General features: G+C 47.2%; 1 protein-coding gene and 1 non-coding gene across 2 annotated transcripts in view; one reads left to right on the top strand and one right to left on the bottom strand.

Annotated features, from left to right (window-relative positions):
• The window catches only part of LOC115858290 (armadillo-like helical domain containing protein 1), a 47,812-nt gene extending 32,184 nt beyond the window's left edge, over window positions 1–15,628 (top strand). Inside the window, exons 8-13 of the mRNA XM_060306315.1 lie at window positions 14,111–14,233; window positions 14,335–14,407; window positions 14,554–14,683; window positions 14,776–14,853; window positions 15,145–15,226; window positions 15,300–15,628. Coding sequence (XP_060162298.1) covers window positions 14,111–14,233; window positions 14,335–14,407; window positions 14,554–14,683; window positions 14,776–14,853; window positions 15,145–15,226; window positions 15,300–15,505 — 692 coding nt within the window. The 3' untranslated portion in view covers window positions 15,506–15,628. The remainder of the gene's footprint in view (window positions 1–14,110; window positions 14,234–14,334; window positions 14,408–14,553; window positions 14,684–14,775; window positions 14,854–15,144; window positions 15,227–15,299) is intronic.
• A 4,013-nt stretch (window positions 15,629–19,641) lies between these two features.
• Window positions 19,642–19,758, bottom strand: LOC132594135 (U5 spliceosomal RNA). Its single transcript, XR_009560354.1, has one exon. It is a non-coding gene; the product is annotated as a U5 spliceosomal RNA (small nuclear RNA).
• Between the last annotated feature and the right edge of the window lie 2,373 nt (window positions 19,759–22,131).

Below are 22,131 nucleotides of genomic sequence, written 5' to 3'. Positions count from 1 at the left end.
GCAGGAACCCGAGTGAGGATCACTCTTACTGATTTTTCCTTTTGTCTCGGGCTCCAATATGGCTCCACATGGCACTCTTACTGTTTTTATTTAACATTTTGATAGGTCGTTCTTCATTCTTTTTTTTTGCATTGATTTTTTAAATTGCATTAAAAAGTATCTATCTTGATTACTGGATTTTGATCTCTCCCTTAAGTTTTGCATCAGAGGCAAATGTTTCACTTGCCTCACCCAAGACCAAGCCTTGAGCAGCACAAGGAGGCTGGGATCTTCTGGGTCTTGAAGGTGGGACTCAGAGCTGGGACTGTGCACTGCAGCACCTACATGTGGCCTCTCCCTGTAGCTTAGGCTTCTCTCAGCTTGGTGGCCAGATTCCAAGAGGAATCCTGAGTGAGCTTCCAAGACATTGCAGACTGAAGCTGCATAGCCTTTCCTGACCTAGGTTTTTTTTTTAATAATAAATTTATTTATTTTATTTATTTTATTTTTGGCTGTGTTAGGTCTTTGTTGCTGTGTGCAGGCTTTCTCTAGTTGCAGCGACCGGGGGCTGCTCTTCGTTGCGGTGCACGGGCTTCTCATTGCAGTGGCTTCTCTTGTTGCGGAGCACAGGCTCTAGGCACGCGGGCTCAGTAGTTGTGGCTCGCGGCTCTAGAGTACAGGCTCAGTAGTTGTGGTGCAGGGGCTTAGTTGGTCCGCGGCATGTGGGATCTTCCCAGACCAGGGATCGAACCTGTGTCCCCTGCATTGTTAGGGGGATTCTTAACCACTGTGCCACCAAGGAAGCCCAACCTAGCTTCTTAAGTCACATAGCATCACTTCCTGGCCAGATTCAAAGGAAGCAAGTAGATCCCACATCTTGATGGGAGGGGGATCAAATGATTTTGTGGCCAAGTTTTAAAACCACTGCAGTGGGCCGTGTGGGGCACATATGTTGTGGTGGCTCCATGTCTGTCTAGGTGGGATAAGCTTCTCTTTCTTCCTTTTTCTCCCCTTTCTCCATATTTTCACGCAGTTTCCTGAAATACGTTTGTCTGGCCAAGCTGGGTTTTGTAACATTACATCTCCTCCATACCCATGCAGGGGCCCCTGGAGGAGGGGTGGGTCAGGGAGCCCCACGTTGAAGGTCGTGGGGAAAGCCCTGCCCTTCCAGGTTCCTACAAAAGAGTGGAAGAGGAAACCTGGGACCAAGTAGTGGCTTTCTGGTCCCCACTGCAGCAGATTCTGATTGCCCATTCTTGTCTGTTCTTCACTTTGAAGTAGAAATAACCAGGGAAAGGGTTCTGACACTTACATCTGCTAATTTCTGAGGATTGTTTGTTTTTGGGTTTTTTTTCATGGAATTAAGACTTCAGAACTTCTTTTAATGATGATTCCATTCAGTCTAAAAGAGTCAAAATTAAAATTAAGGGAGGACTTCTCCAAAGTGGTCCTGCCTGGAATTTATCTCGATTTATAATGGAATTAGTGGCAGGCAGGGACTTAATCATGACAAGCAGTCTAAAGCCACAGAAGTATTCACTCACTGGTCCCCCTCCCTGGAGAAGAGAAATGTCAAAGTCACAACATTTTTTGGAAGGAGAAATTAATTCTGTTGGGAATTTGAAATATATGTGTGTGTACATATATTAGTATCTGTTACAAATAAATTATTACCTTAGGAACATAAAAATTACTATGTATGACTTAATTAGAAACAGACAAATTATTGTAAATTAATTTGCCAAGTGTATGCTTACCCAAAAATCAACTGGCCAGATGACCAATTTGCTGAGTACCCAATTCACCAAATTACCAATTTACTGAAAATGTTTACTTTAAATGTTTAAAATATTTAAAGTGCATAGCAGTTCCTCTTGGTTGTATTGGTAGGGCCTAGGAGAGCTGGGAGAAGCCGGAACTTCTGAGTTCTCAGGGGTCTCAGCCTCTCTCGGCCCCTCAGTACCACTTTCTGCCCTTGGTTGGTCCCCTTCTCTGACCCTTGCCCTCCCTTTCTCTGCCCCACCCCCTCCCCATCCCCTCTTCTCCCAAGGATGGGCAGTCTAGGCCATGTAGCATGGTGACCTCCAGCAAGTTTCCTCACCAGGTCCCCCCTCCTTGCCCCTACTCCCTGCCACTGCAGCTACAGAGAGCTTGGGCAGAGACAAATGAAGATTCCTTAAAATGCTGCTATGAAGGCCACATGAAAGGCATTATATTCAAACTTTGCAGAAATCCGCAAAAGCTGTTAAATCTGTCCATCTATATTCATTACCTATTGCTATATAACAAATTATCCTAAAACCCAGTGACTAAAAAAAAATAAACATTTATTATCTCCCACAGTTTTTGTGGGTCAGGAATCTGGGAGCAGCTTAAATGAATGATTCTGGCTCAGGGTGTGTCATGAGACTGCAGTCCGGCGGTCAGCTGGGGCTGTAGTCATCCGAAGGCATGATCTGGTCTGGAGGACAGGCTTCCAGGGTGGCTCACTTACACGCCTGGCAAGTTAGTGCTGGTTGTTGGCAGGAAGCCTCCGTTCTTCACCATGTGGACCTCGCTATAGGGCTGCTTGAGTGTCCTGACATGTCAGCTGGCTTCTCCCAGAGCGAGTGATGCAAGAGAGAGCAAAGAGGAAGCCCCAATATCTTTCATTATCTAATCTCAGAAGTTGCACATGTCACTCCTGTTTCACTCTGTTCATTGGAAGCCAGTCACTAAGTTGAGCCCACACTCAAGGGGAGAAGAATTGGGCGCCACCTCTTGAAAGGAAACATACTAAAAACTTTGTGGACATGTTTTAAAACCACTGTACCATCTGATAAAAATTGCTGAAAATTTAACAGATAGCTCTAAGAAACAAGTTTATGGTAAAATGGAAATGTTTGCGAATTTGGAAAAATGGTCATTTGGAGAATAATTTTTTTTTCTAATTGACCTACAACCTATGATTAACTTGACACACTCATAAAATGATCCTGTTTCCTATAGTGAAGTTGGAAGTGTGGCTTATCAGCCACAAAGTACAACAGCAGGATTCATGCCTAAGCAAACTGCATTCACTGACACAGTGGACTCCTCTAGAAATGTTAGTGCAGGGAAAGAGTGGCCCTAAGTGACCAAACAGGACAGACACAGACGAGTCTTCAAATGTGTGACATCTCTTCCCCTGTCCTCCAGAGACCTGGAGAGACTGGCGATGGGCAAGAACATCGTTGTTAATTTTCCTGAGGTTCTTTGTTCTGTGAAGTTATGTAGATTCCTAATACTAAGAAGTGTGATTGGGACTTCCCTGGCGGTCCAGTGGCTAAGACTCCGCACTCCCAATGCAGGGGGCCGGGCTTTGATTCCTAGTCAGGGACCTACCCTGACCACCACCCCTCCCCTCACCTGCTGGAGACCATCAATCTTGTCTCTATGGATCCACCTATGCCAGATATTTCATAAAAGTGGAATCATACAATATATGAACTTGGTATCAGGCTTCTTTTGCTTAGCATACTGTTTTTGAGGTTCATCTACGTGGTAGCATGTATCAGTACTTTATTCTTTTCTTTTCTTTTCTTTTTCGGTTGCACTGCACGGCTTGCAGAATCTTAGTTCCCCGACCAGGGATTGAACCCAGGCCACCACAGTGAAAGCGCTGAGTCCTAACCACTGGACCACCAGGGAATCCCAGTACTTTGTTCTTTATTATGGCTGAATAATATTCCATTGTATGGATATACCACAATTTGTCTCTCCATTCATCTGCTGATGGACATTTGAGCTGTTTCCACCTTTTGGCTATTGTGAATAGAGCTTCTATGAACATACATGCACATGTATTTGTTTGAGTGCCTGTTTGCAGTTCTTTTGGGTATACACCTAGGAGTGGATTTGCCAGGTCATATGGTAATTCCATTTAATCTTTTGAGGAACCATCAAACTGTTTTCCACAGCAACTGAACCATTTTACATTCCCACCAGCAATGTTTGAGTGTTCCAATTTCTCCATATCCTTGCCCACACTTGTTATTGTCCAAATATATATATATAGCTATCCTAGTGGATGTGGAGTGGTGGTACCTCATTGCAGTTTTTGATTTGCATTTACCTAATGACTAAAGATGTTGAACGTCTTTTCGTGTGCTTGTTGATGTTTATGTTTCTTCCTTGAAGAACTATCTATTCAAATCCTATGCCCATTTTAAAACTTGGGTTGTCTTTTTGCTGTTGAATTTTAAGAGTTCTTTATGTATTCTGGATACTAGAATGGTTTCTCCCATTCTGTTGTTATCTTTTCACTTTTTTGATAATGTACTTTGTTGGTTTACTTTTAAATAACTTAAGTTTTTCATTCATTCATTTACTTATTCAACAAGAGCAGGCACTGGGCTGGGCACTGTGTATATAGTGACAAATGAAACAAAGTCCCTGCTGTCCTAGAACTTTGTTACAGAAGCAATAATCATAGTAATAATAACTGGTGATCACTACCAGTGACTGAGGATGACTATGTGCCAGGCACTGTTCTAGCTCTTTCATCATCTCCAGTGACACTCAGGGTAATTCTGAGGAGTACGTAGTATTATCATCCCTGGTTTACAGGTGAGGAAACCGAGGCACAGAGCAATTAAATAGCCTGTCCAAAGTCTCAAAGATGTTAAGCTGGAAAGTTGTGGGTCACCCAGACAGTCTGACTCCTGCACCCATCTCCTCACCACCACACTCTTGTCTCCCCAGTGTTACGAGAACAAGACTTTCTTCTTTGTTTTTACCAGTTTGGAGCAGCACACAAAACCTGAGGATAGACAACATCATTATTATTACAATAAAACATAGTTTTAAAAATTATGTGTCTCAGCTTCATGCCCTTCACAAGGTCAAGCAAATACTAAAAGATTTCATTTTTTAAACTACAGCTTTTGCCCCGTAGAACCTTGTGCCCTTGTTTCCTCCTCTGAGTTGACACGGGGAGTAGTGTCAGCCTTTCCTGCTGTGTAAGAGGCACAGGTCTTGTGTAACTTCAATGAACAACGGTCACAAGGCTCTGACACTAAAGGACAGTTTCACATAAAAACCTACTGAATGTTTTTAAAAGATACATTATTTCTCCAAAATTACATGAGCCCTTCAACTGCGACACTTAACTTAGCATTTATAAGTTTTATTATACAGTCTTCCAGAGTTTTTTAAAAATAGAAAGTCCTTGGGAAAAACTTGTTTCTAATTGCCCAGTTGGCCTGGCCCTAAACACTGTGTCCGCCAGGGCCTGATACTGTCTCCCCTCACCCCACCCTGCACCTGGTGTGGGGTGTGCCGCTCGACAGGGATGCTTCTAAGCACCAGCACACAGGCTGGTTGGGCTTGGCGAGACCAGCCCAGAAGGGCAGATACCAGTGGGAGACACACCTTGGTAATTATTGATTCAGCAACAGGTATACCACCATAGCACATAACACTAATTACCTTGTTGCTTGGCTTTTTTTTCTTTTTAATAAGTTTATTTATTTACTTATTTATTTATTTTGGCTGCGTTGGGTCTTCGTTGCTGCACCCGGGCTTTCTCTAGTTGCGGCGAGCGGGGGCTACTCTTCGATGCGGTGCGCGGGCTTCTCACTGCGGTGGCTTCTTTTTGTTGTGGAGCATGGGCTCTAGGCGCGTGGGCTTCAGTAGTTGTGGCACACGGGCTCCATAGTTGTGGCTGGCTGGCTCTGGAGCACAGGCTCAGTAGTTGTGGCTCACGGGTTTTGTTGCTCCGCGGCATGTGGGATCTTCCCGGACCAGGGCTCGAACCCGCGTCTCCTGCATTGGCAGACGGAGTCTTAACCACAGCGCCACCAGGGAAGTCCCTTGCCTGGCTTTTTAAAACAAAATACTGCATAAAATATATTTTTAATGTTTCAACTTTGGGCTTTGAACAGGATTTGGTAAAAGAGGTGGAGAAATGTACAGAAATCAAAGGCAGGATGTAATTGGTCAGGAAGATGCCTGGCACTGGTCTTTTCCTTACAACAGTGCAATTTGCCCAACTTATTCATACCCTCAACTCTGCTGTAAAAGGAAGCAAAGCTGTGTATGGATGGCACTGAGGTGCACTTCTTTAGTGTGGCCAGCAGGTGGCAGTCTTGTCTGGATGTGAGGACAAAGAACGGGGGCACTGGTTTTCCCAGGCTCTAGGAGCAAAGAATTGTAAAACCAACCTCATCAGTGCTGAGTGCCTTGGCAACGGTTGCCTGACAGAGCCACAATTCCCAGGTGCCATGCCATTTCTGAGGCATGTCTGCCACATGAATACGAAGCCTGGTGCTACAGCTCTGTCTCCCATTCACTGCAATTCCCTGGGCAAGTCTTTGTTCTGGGTTTCTGCATCTATCAGACAGGTGATCACAGAGCTTTCTTCTGGTGCTGACAGGCTGTGGGTTCCGTGGTTCCTCTTTGGATTGGAGGGATCCTTCCCCTTGCACTCCAGTTTCCATCGAGTGTCGGTGGCATGCTCCTTGCATCTGTTTTGTTTACTGCAGTTTCAGTCAGCACTGGTGCTGACTGTAGCTGACACATACCCAATCTGTTATTTGTCCAATGAATGGGCATAGGTCCTGCAGAGCTGCTTCTCAGCCTCACTGGGCATGAACTCTCAAACTACAAACCCTCCTGATCCCACCCTCCTCCCTGAGGACTCTGATCCCTTCCTTCCCAGACCCCACACTTTCCTGTCTTCCTCCTATCTCTCTGGAAACTATTTCTCAGCCCTTCATACATCCCTTTTCCTCCACCAGTCCCTTAAGTGTTGGTTTCTTTTTCTCCTAGGAATCAATGCCAGGTCTTCTTCTCTTCTCTTCCTTTTGATTCTGTGGTACCTCATCCACTCCCATGGTTTTAATTACCACCCAGAATGGTAGAAACAATAATAGCTCACTTTTATAGAGTATTGACTATATACTGAGTACTGCTCTAGCTCATTACTCATTTAGTCCTCACAACAAGCTGATGCGGCAGATATCACTATTATTCCCATTTTATGGATGAAGTGCAGAGTGGCTGAGTGACCACTGTGCAGCTCAGACCTCTCTCCTGAGCCCGAGAGCCTGACCCTCATACCCACCTACCTTCTGGACATCTCCCCTTGGATGTCACTGACCATGTTCAGAATTAGACTCCTGCTGTCATACAGAGTGAAGTAAGTCAGAAAGAGAAAGACAAATACCGTATGCTAACACATATATATGGAATCTAAAAAAAAAAAATGGTTCTGATGAACCTAGGGGCAGGACAGGAATAAAGACACAGATGTACATAATGGACTTGAGGACACGGGGTGGGGGAAGGGTAAGCTGGGACGAAGTGAGAGTGTGGCATTGACATATATACACTACCAAATGTAAAATAGCTAGTGGGAAGCAGCTGCATAGCACAGGGAGATCAGCTCGGTGCTTTGTGACCACCTAGAGGGGTGGGATAAGGAGGGTGGGAGGGAGACACAAGAGGGAGGGGATATGGGGACATATGTATAGGTACAGCTGATTCACTTTGTTATACAGCAGAAACTAACACACCATTGTAAAGCAATTATACTCCAATAAAGGTGTTAAAAAAAAATTAGACTCCTGGTATTCCTGCTCCAAACCTGTCATTCTCCGAGGTCCCAATCTCAGCAAAAAGCATCCAATCACCCAGGTTAGACATGTGGGTAATTGTCATCTCTTCCTGCTTCCCACCTTAAACCAACTTCTAACAAGACCAGTCAACTCTAATTCCTTAATATCATTCAGACCTGTTTTGCCTTCTCCATTCTGTCTCCACTGCTATAATTCAGGTCTTTGTATTTCTCACATCTACACTGATCTCCATCTCTCCAGCATGGTACCCACACAGTCTATTTTCCTGGTCCTCCACCAGAGAGGTTGCCGTGGAGCTTAGTTTAACGGTGAAGAATATGAGGTTTAGAATCCAACAGAGTTATTTCACTACTCATTAGCTGTTTGAACTTGGGCAAGCTTGTCAATCTTTCTGAGTCTTAGTCTTCCCTGAAATGAAAGATGAGAAAACATCTCCTCTACAGGGTAGTTGGCACATGCAAAGCCTCCAGAAGCTGGGGCTGGCCTGCCTACACAGCCTTAGCTCTCACTCCATGACCCACCGTGCTGCATCCCAGCCACACCTCCCTGTTTGCCTGGCTACCAGAGTGGCACACACCATCCAACATGGCACTCGCCACATTCTCCCTCCCAGTCCTTCTCTCCTCCCCATGGCCTTGCCAGTTCACCTGCCACCTTCTCCAGGGAAGTCTTCTCCTGATTCTCTATCCCCCACGACCTCAACAGGCCCTCACACCAGCCTGGCTTCCTTTGTGTTCCCATGGCTCTTTTCACACCAAATCATAAATGCCAGTTTCTTTACTGGTACTCTCCAATGGACTGTGTGGTCCCTGAGGGCAGGGATTGTATGTTAGTCCTCCTCATAGCCCAGGGATCCGGCACAGAGAAGTTGCTCAATAATCATTTTGTTAGATGAATGAATCAGCCAATGAATAAAGCAGTGGCTGCTTCAATTTAGGACAGTTGGGTGTTGTCAACACCACAGGCTTCAGGCAAAGCTGCCAATGGCAGCGGTCTCCTGTTCCCTTTGCTTTCTGAATGAGTCAGCTATGCTGAGTAATTTGCCCGGTGTATAGAGTTGTAACTGGCTGTGGTTCTTGTGGAGATATCTGGGCAGGGACTAGCACTTCCACTTTGGGTGTAAACAGTGTCACCTGTGAAATTTAAAACTCAATCAAAAGTGATTCAGTGGGGGCTTCCTTGGTGGCACAGTGTTTAAGAATCTGCCTGCCAATGCAGGGGACACAGGTTCAATCTCTGGTCTGGGAAGATCTCACATGCCACGGAGCAACTAAGCCCGTGCGCTACAGCTACTGAGCCTGTGCGCTAGAGCCCGTGAGCCACAACTACTGAGCCCGAGGGCCACAACTCCTGAAGCCCACGCGCCTAGAGTCCGTGCTCTGCAACGAGAGAAGCCACCCAATGAGAAGCCCGCAACGAAGAGTAGGCCCCGCTCACCACAACTAGAAAAAAGCCCACACGCAGAAACAAAGAGCCAACACATCCAAAAATAAAAGTAAATTAATAAGTTTATTTTTTTTTAAAAAAGTGATTCATTGGGGAATTCCCTAGCGGTCCAGCAGTTAGGACTCGGTGCTTTCACTGCCGTGGCCCGGGTTTGATCCCTGATCGGGGAACTAAGATCCCACAAGCTGAGTGGCACAGCCAAAAAAACCCAAAAACACAACAATGATTCAGTGAATAAATCTTCATTTTGCCAAGGATCCCCATTCATAATCAAGGAGCAGCTACATAATCAGTGAAGGCTCAATCATTTAGTACTTGTGCCTGGGAAGAGCCCAGCTACTACTGAGAGCTGTGCTGCAGCTGACCATGCCCCTATAGTCAGATATGAGGAGGAGCCAACCACTCAGACCCCAAAACCAAGCAGCACTAATTCAAGAAAAAGGAAGAAAAGGTTTCACAATCAAACAATAAAAGAACAAGTGAGGAAGATTATAGCACCAGGCTATAGCTGCCAAGTGGCCAGAGGCATCCTAGGCTGCATTTTTATCCAGGTGGGAGAGCATATGGGTGAAGACAGGGGGGCTCAGTGTCCTGGACCCTTTCCCTCCACAGGGTTGCTGGCTCTGTGATTCCAGATTAGAAACATATCTGAGCAATAAGAGGTTGCGTTGGGTGTAGTTGGGATTATGAGGGCTATCCCAGGAGGCCTGGATGAAAGAGAAAGTGCCGAAGCAGTGGCCAGCTGTTTCTGAATCAGGTTGGCCCACAGAGGAAAGGGGCTGTCCCAGAGGCCTGTCCCCAGAGTACCAAGCACTGGAAGAGGTGGCACTACACATCCTTGAGGATCTTCCGCATGGGAGAGTAACTCTTTGATTCTTTGATTGGGAAGAACAGGCTGAGACCAACTGGGTTCACTCCAGGAATACAAGGCTGGTTCAATACCCTAAAGTCAACCAATTTTATCTAGCAAATTAACAGACTAAAGAAGGAAAATCACATTATTGTATATCAATCATTGCAGAAAATGCATGTGACAAAATTCAAAGCTCATTCGTAATTTAAAATCCTCAGAAAAATAGGACTAGAGAAGAGCTTCCCCGGGAATTCCCTGGTGCTTCAGTGGTTAGGACTCCACACTTTCACTGCCAAGGGCCCAGGTTCAATTCCTGGTTGGGGAACTATGATTCCACAAGCCATGAGGCACACAGGGGAAAAAAATAAAATAAAAGGAAGGAAAAAAAGAAAGGGTGAGAGAAGAACTTCCTCAGGTTGATAAAAAGCATCTACAAAAAGAAATCTACAGCTAACATTATACTTAATAACGAAAGACTAATGCTTTCCCCCTAAATTCAGGAACAGAGCCACTGTGTCTGCTAAAGGATTACTTCTAGCAAAAGAAAAATAATCCTAGGAGACAATTCTCTACAGGTCTTTCACATTTCTGCATACCTTGTAAATGAAATAATTACAGTTCTTTGTTCCAGACTATCTTTTCAAGGATGTTTGTTTAGCAAAGAGCGTTGGAAAATAAAGATAGTTTCGACACTTCCCTGGTGGCGCAGTGGTTAAGAATCTGCCTGCCAATGCAGGGGACACAGGTTTGATCCCTGGTTCGAGAAGATCCCACATGCCACGGAGCAACTAAGACTGTGTGCCACAACTGTTGAGCCTGCGTGACACAGCTACTGAAGCCCACGCACCTAGAACCCATGTTCTGCAACAAGAGAAGCCACCACGATGAGAAGCCCGTGCACTGCAATGAAGAATAGCCCACGCTTGCCGCAACTAGAGAAAGCCCGCGTGCAGCAACGAAGACCCAATGCAGCCATAAATAAATAAATAAACAAATAAATAAATAGACAAATAAATAATAATAAAGTCCATAAAAAAAAGAAAAGAAAGATAATTTCCCCTTTAGAGCAAAGGGCAGGCATGCTTACTGACTGCTATATAACATTCAGGTTCTCTGAAATCAGGGTTCCTCTTTGTAATAAAATCCATTGCATAAGCAGGCGTTCATCTGTGTTACTCCCATGGGACTTGGGGGTAAATGGAACTGATGCAAAAAGGGAAAACCCATATAATCAATATGATGACTATAAAAGGAGACATCATTATAGATGGTACATTCATTAAAATGATTTTTTAATAACATAATGAAAACTTCTTGCAATATGTTTGAAAATTTAGATGAAAAGAGAGAGAAAATATAATTTACCAAAACATACTCGAGAAGTAGAAAACCCAAAGTGTCCTCTAAGCATTAAAGAAAATGAATCAATAATTAATTTTTTCCGTAAGACCAGAAGCTTCAGAGAATTCGATCAAACATTCAAGAAAAATTTCTAGTCTTAAACTCTTCCAGAGATTAGAAAAAGAGAGTACATCTTTTCCAAAAATCCCTTTCACAGATTTTCCTGGAGGAGCGGCCATAGCATAGGAATAGACACCAGTCTTGGAGAGTTACAATCAGTTAAGGAGAGAGTGGCAAATGTAGCTAAGTGTACTCTGGTCTCTCTTCACATCACTTGTCCTTTTTTGTTTTTTCGGCTGCCTTTGGGTCTTCGTTGTGGTGCGTGGGCTTCTCGTTGCAGTGGCTTCTCTTGTTGTGGAGCGCTGGCTCAGTAGTTGAGGCACGTGGGCTCAGTAGTTGTGTCTTGCGGGCTCTAGCACGCAGGCTCAGTAGTTGTGGCGCACGGGCTTAGTTGCTCCGCGGCGCGTGGGATCTTCCCAGGCCAGGGCTCGAACCCGTGTCCCCTGCATTGGCAGGCGGATTCTTAACCACTGTGCCACCAGGGAAGTCCCAGATCACTTGTCTTTTACCTTTTACTAAAGATTTTGTGGAGAGGAATGTGTGGGACGTTGCCTTCTCATCTAAGACGGAAAGTTTCCAAGGTTTCATCTATTAGGTATGACCTTTGCTATAGTTTTTGGTAGATAGCTCTTACCACACTGAGATTCAATTTTCTCAAACTTTCTTTCTATTAAGATCATATATGTGCATTGCTAGATGGCACATTATTCCTTTTACACACTGCTAGACTCAATTTGCTAATATTTTGTGTAGAATTTTTGCATCTGTGTTCATGAGTAAGATTGCTATATAACTTCTCTAGAGCCTCACTTACAGCTGGGGGCAGGGAATCAGAGAACGCAGTTCCCAACCTACAACTTAAACTTGGAACTGCTTTCTAAAACAACAAGTTGGCTGCATCTTCTATCTCTTAACTACGCACCTCTTTCTAGTTCTACACATCAGCCATTTGTCTTTGAAATCCCACATACTTACCCTTATTTAAGTAAAACCTCAAAAGACTCCACTACCAATTCTCAAGTGTTTCTCTCCACGAAAGTCTTTGCCAAGACACAAAAGATTTCCTTAAACTGGGGAGGAACGTGTATGTGTGTACCATGCATGCCCATCCTCCCATATACTCGTTGGTCCCCCAACGTTTGTGGTGCCTTTGTACCTGCCAACAAAAACCTGTCTTCCATTGTAGAGAATGACCCCTAAACATGTTCTTACTGGGTAAAAGCTCCTGACAAGGAAATAAAAGGTGGGACTTCCCTGGTGGCGTAGTGGTTAAGAATCCACCTGCCAACGTAGGGGACACGGGCTCGAGCCCTGGTCCGGGAAGATCCCACATGTCGCCGAGCAACTAAGCCCGTGCGCCACAACTACTGAGCCCGAGGGCCACAACTACTGAAGCCCCCGCGCCTAGAGCCAGTGCGCCACAACAAGAGAAGCCACCTCAAGGAGAAGACCGTGCACTGCCACAAAGAGTAGCCCCTCTGCTTACCACAACTCGAGAAGGCCCGTGCACAGTAACAAAGACCCAACGCAGCCTTAAATAAATAGATTTTTTAAATTTTTTAAAAAGAAACTAAAACATTATTTTTTGTTTTTCAAACAGTTAATACTGTTAATATTTCTCACGTAGTCTACACTGCATTCTGGTATGCAGATGAGCTAGTCAGGGAAACAACTGTGCCCTCGAAGTAGGTGGAAAGGCCAGCGGCACTTGACTCTGCAGCTGGGGGGACAGCTCATTTCTAAGCCCCGTCTTCCATGCAGCAAGCACTTGTGTTTACCCGCTGTCCTATCACACCACATTACCTGCCCACTACCAGCTCTGCCTGTCTGGGGTTCTTTTCTCTTTACAAAAATATTCAGTCCTCTGCCATCTTCCCAGGCTCTCCCACAGCCCACCGACCCCTTTTATAGCACTTGTCACCAAACTGTTCACCGGGCACAAGACGTGTCCTATGCAGGTTGGCCGAAAGGCTGAGTCAATGCTAGATGGAATGAATGACTGCGAAGCAGCCACAGAAAATGCCCTCTTTAAATTCTAGTCCCCTCCTCCTTCCTAACCGAATCTTTCCCTCCTTTTGCTTCCACCACTTCCTAGCTGTGGTACCTTATGGCAAGTGCTTTACCTCTCTGTGCCTCATTCCTTCAAATGTCCAATAGGGATAAGTCATCATGCTGTTGCAAAATGAAGCTCCTTGGTCACAGGGATCGTCACTGGGACTCTGAACGGAGAGCCCTCAGCACAGAGCCTAGGCAAACAAGGCCTCAATAAGGGTCCGTCAGAAAGGAAAGTTTCTCTAAACTGCTGTCAGCCTCGCCTCCTTTCTCATTTTCTGCTACACATCCCCACCCACTAGCTCTGCCTTCCCCTCACCCCTTGTCTTTCCCCATCCTGTCTCCCTGTGAAGACCCGCCGTCCTTCCCTCCTCCAGGAAACCTTCTAGATTCCTCAAAGCCCTTTGCCGGCCCTACCTCTGTGGGGCCTCCAGCTCTTTTCAGCCTCTAAGCCTCCAACCTTCTTCCTCCGGCTCTGGCTGGTTCTGTGAGTCCCAGGGGGCCTCGGCCTCCTCCTCCCTCTCCCCTCTAACCAAGAGCTCCAGAAGGGCAGGTCTGAGGGGTTGCAGCCCAGCTCCCCCCACGCCTGGCACAGTGCTGGCCAGTAAGAGGTGCTAAGAAAGGTCGATAAAGAGTTGGGGGGGAGGGGGTGCTGCTTCCTTGCGAGGGCGAGGGCGGGGAGTGGAGCGGCGGGCCTCTCCAGCGCCCCTGCCTTCCCCAGCCATCGAGCTGATCAAGGACCTGGTCAACTACGACGTGTGCCCGGCGCTGCTCAAGGGCCTCGTGGCGCTGCTGATACCGTCCTTCAAGGAGACCAGCAAACAGCAGTCCCAGATCGTCAGCGGTAAGGATCCGCTGCGATCGGGGTGGTGGACCCCGACAGGGCAGGGTGGAAGACGAGGACGAGGGCTCCTCCAGCCTCACGGCCACTCCTCCCTCTTCCAGACTCTTCGGTTCTGCAGCTCACCACCCACCTGCCGTGGTTCTTGCAGCAGGCCGCGGCCGCCAAGGCCATCAGGTAAGCGGGCAGCAGGTAGTGGGCAGATGCGGCAAGCCAGGCTCCGGCGCTGCCCGCGGGCCCCCAAGAGCGCTCCGGCCGCTGGAGTGTCCCACGGGGCCGCCGCAGCACGAATCCCACCCCCACCCCACGCCATCCCACCCCAGGATCCTGGCGCGAGGCAACACGAGCCTGGCCGAGGAGATGCTGCACCTGCGCGTGGTGCACAGCCTCATGGCCGCCATGGGCAACATGGACCACAGCAACAGCCAGCGGGAGGCCAGCCTCACGCTAGAGGTGCGCTGGGTGGCCGGGTGGCGGGCGGCAGGGCGGCGCGGCAGGCACAGCGCGTGGGCACGGCAGTCACGCCCCCTCGCCCGCCCACGCAGTACTATGTGCAGTTATTCCCAGTGGTGGAGGAGCACGTGCGCAGGTCCATGGGGGAGGAACTCTACAAGCTCTTCCGTGTAAGTGCTCCCGCCCCGCTGCGCCCCGCGGGACACAACAGTGCCCCTGTGCACAGCCCAGCACACGGCCCCTCCCCCTGTACACCCCACACACAGATCGGCCTCGGGGCCGGCAGCGGGAGGGACTGCCCTGGCTTGGGCTTCTCCACCTGGCATCCTTCCGTCCCCTTTCTTGCCCTTCCAGTCAGGCTAAGAGCCTGACCGCAGCCTGCAACCTCCATGTGCCCACGCCCAACTCCAAGTCCAGGCTGCCCTGGCATCCAGCCCAGTTCCCCTTGCTCCTGTCCTCAGGGCAACGCCGAGGACTTGTACAGGAGAATAGATAGCAATCAGGCAGACATCTTGGCGGCCAACGAAGTCAATGTCACCAAAGGTGAGTGGGGTGTGAGGGGGCTGGAGCAGAGGTGCGGCGGCACCCACACTCAGGCTCATCTCCCTGTCCCCAGAGCTGCATCTCAGTGGCCTCTCCGACAGCACCATGAGCTCTTACTTTGGCCATTGTAATCAGGGTCAGGTGGCCTACATCACACACTTCCAGAGGGAGGCTGTGGGAGAAAAGGAGCAACAGAGCCTCCAAGGCAAGCCAGGAAGCCCAGGCTGTGTGGCAGGGAAGCCTGGCAGGAGGAAGGAGCCAGGGCCAAGCTCCGGTTGACTCTTCTTGGCCCTTGGTGGGAGGCTGGGGATCTGCCCGCCAGAAGGGGAAAAGGAGAGCTGGCTGGGAAGGGTTCAATAAACAAACGGTCTTGCTATCTATCTGGTGTCCGTGTGTGGAGGGCAGAGGGCGATCTAGTGAGAGTTATGATGACGGGTCGGGGTGCCTCTGCTCACCAAGGTAAAACGCTGGTCTGAGGGGAAGGACCACCAACGTCGCAGAAGATTCAAGGGCACAGCCTGTGGAGCGGGCCTTACCTCAGCTCCCTGCTGGCCCCTGCGCTCTCCCCTCCAGGACACCACACCCACCTGGTTTTTCTCCTGCCTCTCCGGTTGCTTCCTTTCATTCTCTTTTGCTGATTCCTCCTCTTCAACCCAGCTGCCTTCAAGGTGGAGTGAGGCAGGACTCTGACCTGGAGCCTCTTCCCTACCTTTACACCCTGGTGATTCCATTGCTTTAAATACCACTTCTGTGCAACGACTCCCACGTTTCTATTTCCAGCTAAACATTTCTACCTCATGGTGTTGTCGACGAAAAATTTAATCAGTCGATCTGAGAAAGCACTGGAAAATTTTATTCGAGCCAAATTGCGGCGTATGAGCCGGGAACAGCCTCTCGGAAAGCTTCAAGAAGTGTTCTGCCTGTGAGAGGTCAAAGCACAGTTATCCAGGGCTTTGTACGTTAAAAGACGTACACAGTGACATTCACACAATTCACATCGACACCTACAAAGCAAGTAATGGGTCAGGGGTCATCAGGGCCCCTTACAAGACCAAGGAGGAAGGTTATCTCCTAAGGAGTTATCTTGTTGATACCAGGAGAAGGTTGCTCTTCACAGTTGACCAGGTATTTCTGCCCACCGGGAGGTGGGTCGATGCATGGTGCAGATACGCAATGCACAGTAGAGGGAAGAGAGGAGGCCAAAGGGCAGAGAAAATTATTTATGTTCAAATTTTCCTTGACTCCCTTTAGAATATGCATTTGTATTTCATCAGTGTCCAAAGCTGAACTCCCAGTCCTGTGCCATCTTCCCCAACTCAACTGACGGCAACTCATCCTTCCTGCCACTCAGAACAAAATCCTGGTGTTCTCCTTGATGTCTCTCTTTAACCTCTGGATCCATCCTGTCTGTTGACTCTACCTTCCAAATATATCCAGGATCCAACTATGTCTCACTACCTCCATTGCTAATACTCGGGTCCAAGCCACCATCATCTCTCTTCTAGATGACTCTGCTTTCCGCCCCATTCTCTTTGTCAGCACAGCAGCCAGAGTGGTCCTTGTAAACTTCAGATTCTGTCACTCTGCTCAGAACCTTGCAGGGCTCTCCATTTCACTGAGTAAAGCCCAAGCCCTTACTGTTACGGCCTCCAGGGTGATCTAGGCTCCCATGACTTCTGAACTCTCTCCTACTTCTCTCTCTCTTCTTCACTGGGCACCAGACACATTGGCTGTGTGGTTCTTGAAGTTGACAAAACAAGCTCCCGCTTTAGGGCTTTTGTGCAGACTTTTCTGCTGAACACTTGAGAGAGGTCCTCTTCCTAGAACCCTCACCCCAGGTGTCTGCGTGGCTAACTCCATGACTTCCTTTCAACTCTTTACACAAAAGGTATCTTTTCAGGACTTACCTGGTGGTGCAGTGGATAAGACTCCGTGCTCCCAATACAGGGGGCCAGGGTTCGATCCCTGCTCCGGGACCTAGATCCCACATGCTGCAACTAAGTGTTCTCATGCCGTAGTTAAAGATCATGCGTGCCGCAGTTCAGACCTGTCTCAGCCAAATAAATAAATATTTTTCAAAATAAATAAATAAAAAGTAAAACTTAAGTATAATTCAAATATCCAAAACAAATATACTTACATAAAATTTATTACTATCCATTTATTCTCCCCCAACTTGTTATTTCCAAAAGTTCAAAACTACAACAAGTTGAAAGAATGAGTACCTATGACACATTTTCTTTTTCTCTCTCTGTTTACTGGGCTTTATGAAAGTTTCAGATGTCATGACATTTCACTGCTAAATATTTCACATTACGTCTCTACTAAGAATAAGGCCGTTCTCCTACATAATTACTATATCAGTATTGTGGTAGTGTGAGTCGTAGCCTCCAAATACATCCACATCCTGATCCCAGGAACCTGTAGATATGTTACTTCACACGGTAAAAGGGATTGTGCAGGTGTGATTAAGGATCTTGAGATGGGGAGATTCTCCTGGATTATCTAGGTGGGCCCCAGGTAATTACGAGGCTCTTTATACGGCAGGAGGTTCCAGAGTTAGGGGATGACACGACAGAAGCAAGAGATTTGGACTGCAAGGAAGGGGTCACAGGCCAAGGAATGAAGCCAGCTTTCTAAAGGTAAGGGAACAGATTCTCCCTTGAAGCCTCTAGAAAGAATGCAGCCCTGTCAACACCTTAATTCTAGACTCCTGCCGTCCAGAAGTTGTTTTAAGTCACTAAGCGTGTGATAATTTGTTACAGCAGCAAGAAAACAAATACAATTATTAATTGAATACTGTCACGTGAAATAGAGTACACCCTAAAATTTCCACAAAGGCACCAAAAGTGTACCTTCTGCTTTCTTCCTGCCTTCCTTTCCTTGGTGTGTTATTGGGTTTTGTTCAGGATTCAGTTAAGGTTTGTATATTGCATTTGATTGTCATGCAGTATAAGCTTTTTCTTGTCTGTTTAACTTATATATTGTATTCATTTTGGGCTGTGTTGGGTCTTCCCTGCGGTGCGCAGGCTTCTCACTGCGGTGGCTTCTCTTGTTGCCGAGCACGGGCTCCAGGTGCCCGGGCTCCAGTGCTTGTGGCACTCGGGCTCAGTAGTTGTGCTGCCCGGGCTTAGTTGCTCCGCGGCATGGGGGATCTTCCGGGACCAATGCTCGAACCCGTGTCCCCTGCAGTGAGAGGCGGATTCTTAACCCCTGTACCACCAGGGAAGCCCTAAGCTTACTTCTAAAATTAAAATTTAGAGCAATTACTTGCGGTCTTCATCCACATTAGAAATTGGAAAACTACAGATGATCTTGAGCATTGCCTTTCCTTTTTTTTTTTCTTTTTTCTTTGTTTCTTGTTTTTTTTTTTCCACCGCGCCGAGTGGCCTGCTGGGTTTCAGTTCCCCAACCGGGATCAAACCCGCGCCCCCTACCGTGGAAGCGTGGAGCCCTAACCACTGGTCCAGGGATTGCCAGGGAATTCCTCGAATTTCTTATTTTTAACAGTTCTAGTTTTAAGGCTAAACTACCTCATCAGAAAGTGTATATTTGAATGTTTATCATACAAACATCGACCAACTATACTTCAATTTTTTTGAAGCTTTTACAAAAGCCAAGTTACACAAGTGCAGCAGTTAGAACCACAATCCCAGAGAGGTGGGTCTCCCCGGAGGTGCTCACGTACTGCCTTGAACAATCCTTTGCAAACACATGTGCCCAAGCCTGAACTTGAATTCACGACCTAACCAAAGCCAGGTTAAGCGGATAATCTACAGCGAGCAACCGTCTACTGGACGACTGACTGCTCTGTGCCAGGCCGCGTGCCGTGCACGAGAAGCAGTTCAACTTTATTATGCCTGGTGGTCTCCAAGAAGATAAACCCGAAGCGCTAGGAACAAAGCGCGTTTTTAAGCTCTGTGAGTATTTGAATGCCTTATAACTTGTGAGGCCGCTCGCGCTTAGAAAGTGGGGGGTCACTTCTCTTGCGCCTCTTTCTCTTCCTTCCCCCGCGCTGCCTTCCTCAAACCAGGAACGGTACTTCCTCCTCAGAACACCATGCGCACTCCACGAGCACCAGTTGCCCCGTCCACACGAAGCTCGCCTCCTGAAGACAACCTCAGAGAAACATGACACAACACCTTGCTCTCACCGAGGACTGCAGTTGTTTACGAGCAACGGTCAAAAACCGCAAAAACAGCTCGCCACTGTATTATACCGCTCCGCCAACCAGGTTAATTCCAGGTGCTTGCCAGGATTCCGAAATCACACGTACGTCACACTAACAAACCATCACAAAAACAGCCTACAACTAAGTCAAAACAGAGTTATCACTTTCTGCTCTGCAGCGTGTAACACTAACCAGCACAGATCCACCAAAATACAAGACATTCTTTTCTTTGCACAAATTTATTAGCCTTATATAAAACAAGGCCTCAAAAAATTGGGTAGAAACTCGGAATTGTTTCTCTCCACGGAAATCTTTAGTAAAAGGCGAAAGATTTATGCGTTCTGAAGAGAAACCAGAGTATGCCGTCATAGCCGCTCACACAGTCCTCGGCTAACTGGAAGTCCCAACGCACCAACGGTAACTATTTACCCGCAAACAACGAGTGAGTTCTGCAATTATTTCACACACTTCTGTGAAAATATCCTGATTTCGAGTGGGGGCGGGAGTCAAAAGAAATAGAAGGCTAGAGCCTTTTGAAAGTAGGCAAGATCCCGATGGCAATGCATTGTGGGTATGTAAATGAAGCTGAGTCACCAACCTCGCGCTTCGGCAAATGCCTTCATTAGTTTTCCTGCTCGGTCTAGAGCCACCACCAGGGGGCGTGGCAGAAACCAGATAGGAATATAGTCGCCGAGTCCAACCAGAAAGTCTGTTTTATTTTGTTTTGTTTTTATTAAGGGACGACATTTATTCCTTTTCCAAATGTTACAGTAACACCAGGGGGAAGAAAATGGTTTTAGCAGTTAGGGAAAAAAAAAGTGCAAATCTGGGGTTTGGCTGTTAAAAGTTATTTACAACAATGTGCGGGGAGGGAAGAAAAGTTGTTTCACATCACAGGCCTCCCCACAGCCCCAAAGCTTAATACTTGCTTACAAGTCAAAAAAGAGACAGTTGATTCACAAGCTGGAGGCTGGAACTTGAGTAAGACATTTAGAAAAACCTAGACAAGGGCAGTGTCCTCCCCCGCCCAGGTGCCACTACAGGCACAGCACAAGAGACTACAAACAGCAGAGGAACGTGGATACTCAGGGTTTGGGAGTGTAGGCACCCCCACCTCTGGCTCAGGGATTTGGGGAGTAAACACAACCTACTTGGAGAAGAATTGGGGAAGACAACCAGCAAACTGCCTTCTGCGCGGCTGGGAAAGGGAAGGAGGTAGGGCCAGGGGCAGGAGAATTTCACATCACTAACCTAACTTGGGAAACTGCAAGGGACCATCTTCAACTGGCCTTAAGAGCAAGAGCAGATGGATGATGGTGTTGCCGAAATATCAGCTTGCCTGTGCACCAATGCCGAACAGAAATACGGAGACAGAGATTTTGGAGGAAGAGAGAGATGGCTTTATTTTTCTGCCAGGCAGAAAGGAAGACACAGCAGGCTAGCGCCTGAAGAACTGTGCCCCCATCTCCTTCGGGAATAGGAAAAGATTTTATATGTGGGGCTCGCAGTCTGGCATATATGATAAGGATCAAAATAGTGAGGGTCTTGCATTCTTCTTCTTCCTGCGTTATTTCAAAACAGTCACTGCTGGCATCAGGCAGCCCGGTAACTGCGTCGGTGCGTCTCGGGGCTGTTGGCCTGCGTGGCCTTCTTTCTGAAATGCAAATGTTACAGGGGGTGATTTGCTACAAGGCAGTGCAGGATGTAATTCACATAGTGTTAAAGAGTCATAGGTTTGGGATGTCCCTGGTGGCACAGTGGTTAAGAATCCACCTGCCGGGCTTCCCTCGTCCCGCAATGGTTGAGAGTCCGCCTGCAGATGCAGCGGACACGTGTTCGTGCCCGGTCCGGGAAGATTCCGCATGCCGCGGAGCGGCTAGGCCCGTGAGCCATGGCCGTTGAGCCTGAGCGTCCGGAGCCTGTGCTCCGCAACGGGAGAGGCCACAACAGTGAGAGGCCCGCGTACCACAAAAAGAAAAAAAAAAAAAAAATCCACCTGCCAATGTAGGGGACACGGGTTCGAACCCTGGCCCGGTAAGTTCCCACATGCCAAGGAGCAACTCAGCCGGTGTGCCACAACAACTGAGCCCAAATGCCACAACTCCGGATGCCCGCGTGCCTAGAGGCCGTGCTCTGCAAAAAGAGAAGCCACCCAATGAGAAGCCCGCGCACTTCAACGAAGAGGAGCCCCCGCTCGCCGCAACTAGAGAAACCCCGCGCGCAACAACGAAAAACCAATGCAGCCATACATAGTAAATAAATAAATAATAATGTCCATAAATTAAAAAGAAAAGAAAAGAAAAGAAAGACACTTTCCACTTTAGAGCAAAGGGCAGGCATGCTTACTGACTGCTATAAAACATTCAGGTTCTCTGAAATCAGGGTTCCTCTTTGTAATAAAATCCATTGCATAAGCAGGCGTTCATCTGTGTTACTCCCATTGGACTTGGGGGCAAAGGGAACTGATTCAAAAAGAGAAAATCCATATAATCAATATGAAGACTATAAAAGGAGACATCATTATAGATGGTACATTCATTAAAATGATTTTTTTAATGACATAATGAAAACTTCTTGCAATATGTTTGAAACTTTAGACGAAAACAGCGAGAAAATATAATTTACCAAAACGTACTCGAGAAGTAGAAAACCCAAAGTGTCCTCTAAGCATTAAAGAAAAGGAATCAGTAATTAATTTTTTCCATAAGATCAGAAGCTTCAGAGAATTCGATCA

Source organism: Globicephala melas, chromosome 1, assembly GCF_963455315.2.
Source record: "Globicephala melas chromosome 1, mGloMel1.2, whole genome shotgun sequence".
Lineage (NCBI taxonomy): Eukaryota > Metazoa > Chordata > Mammalia > Artiodactyla > Delphinidae > Globicephala > Globicephala melas.
This window is presented reverse-complemented; position numbering and strand designations above follow the sequence as displayed.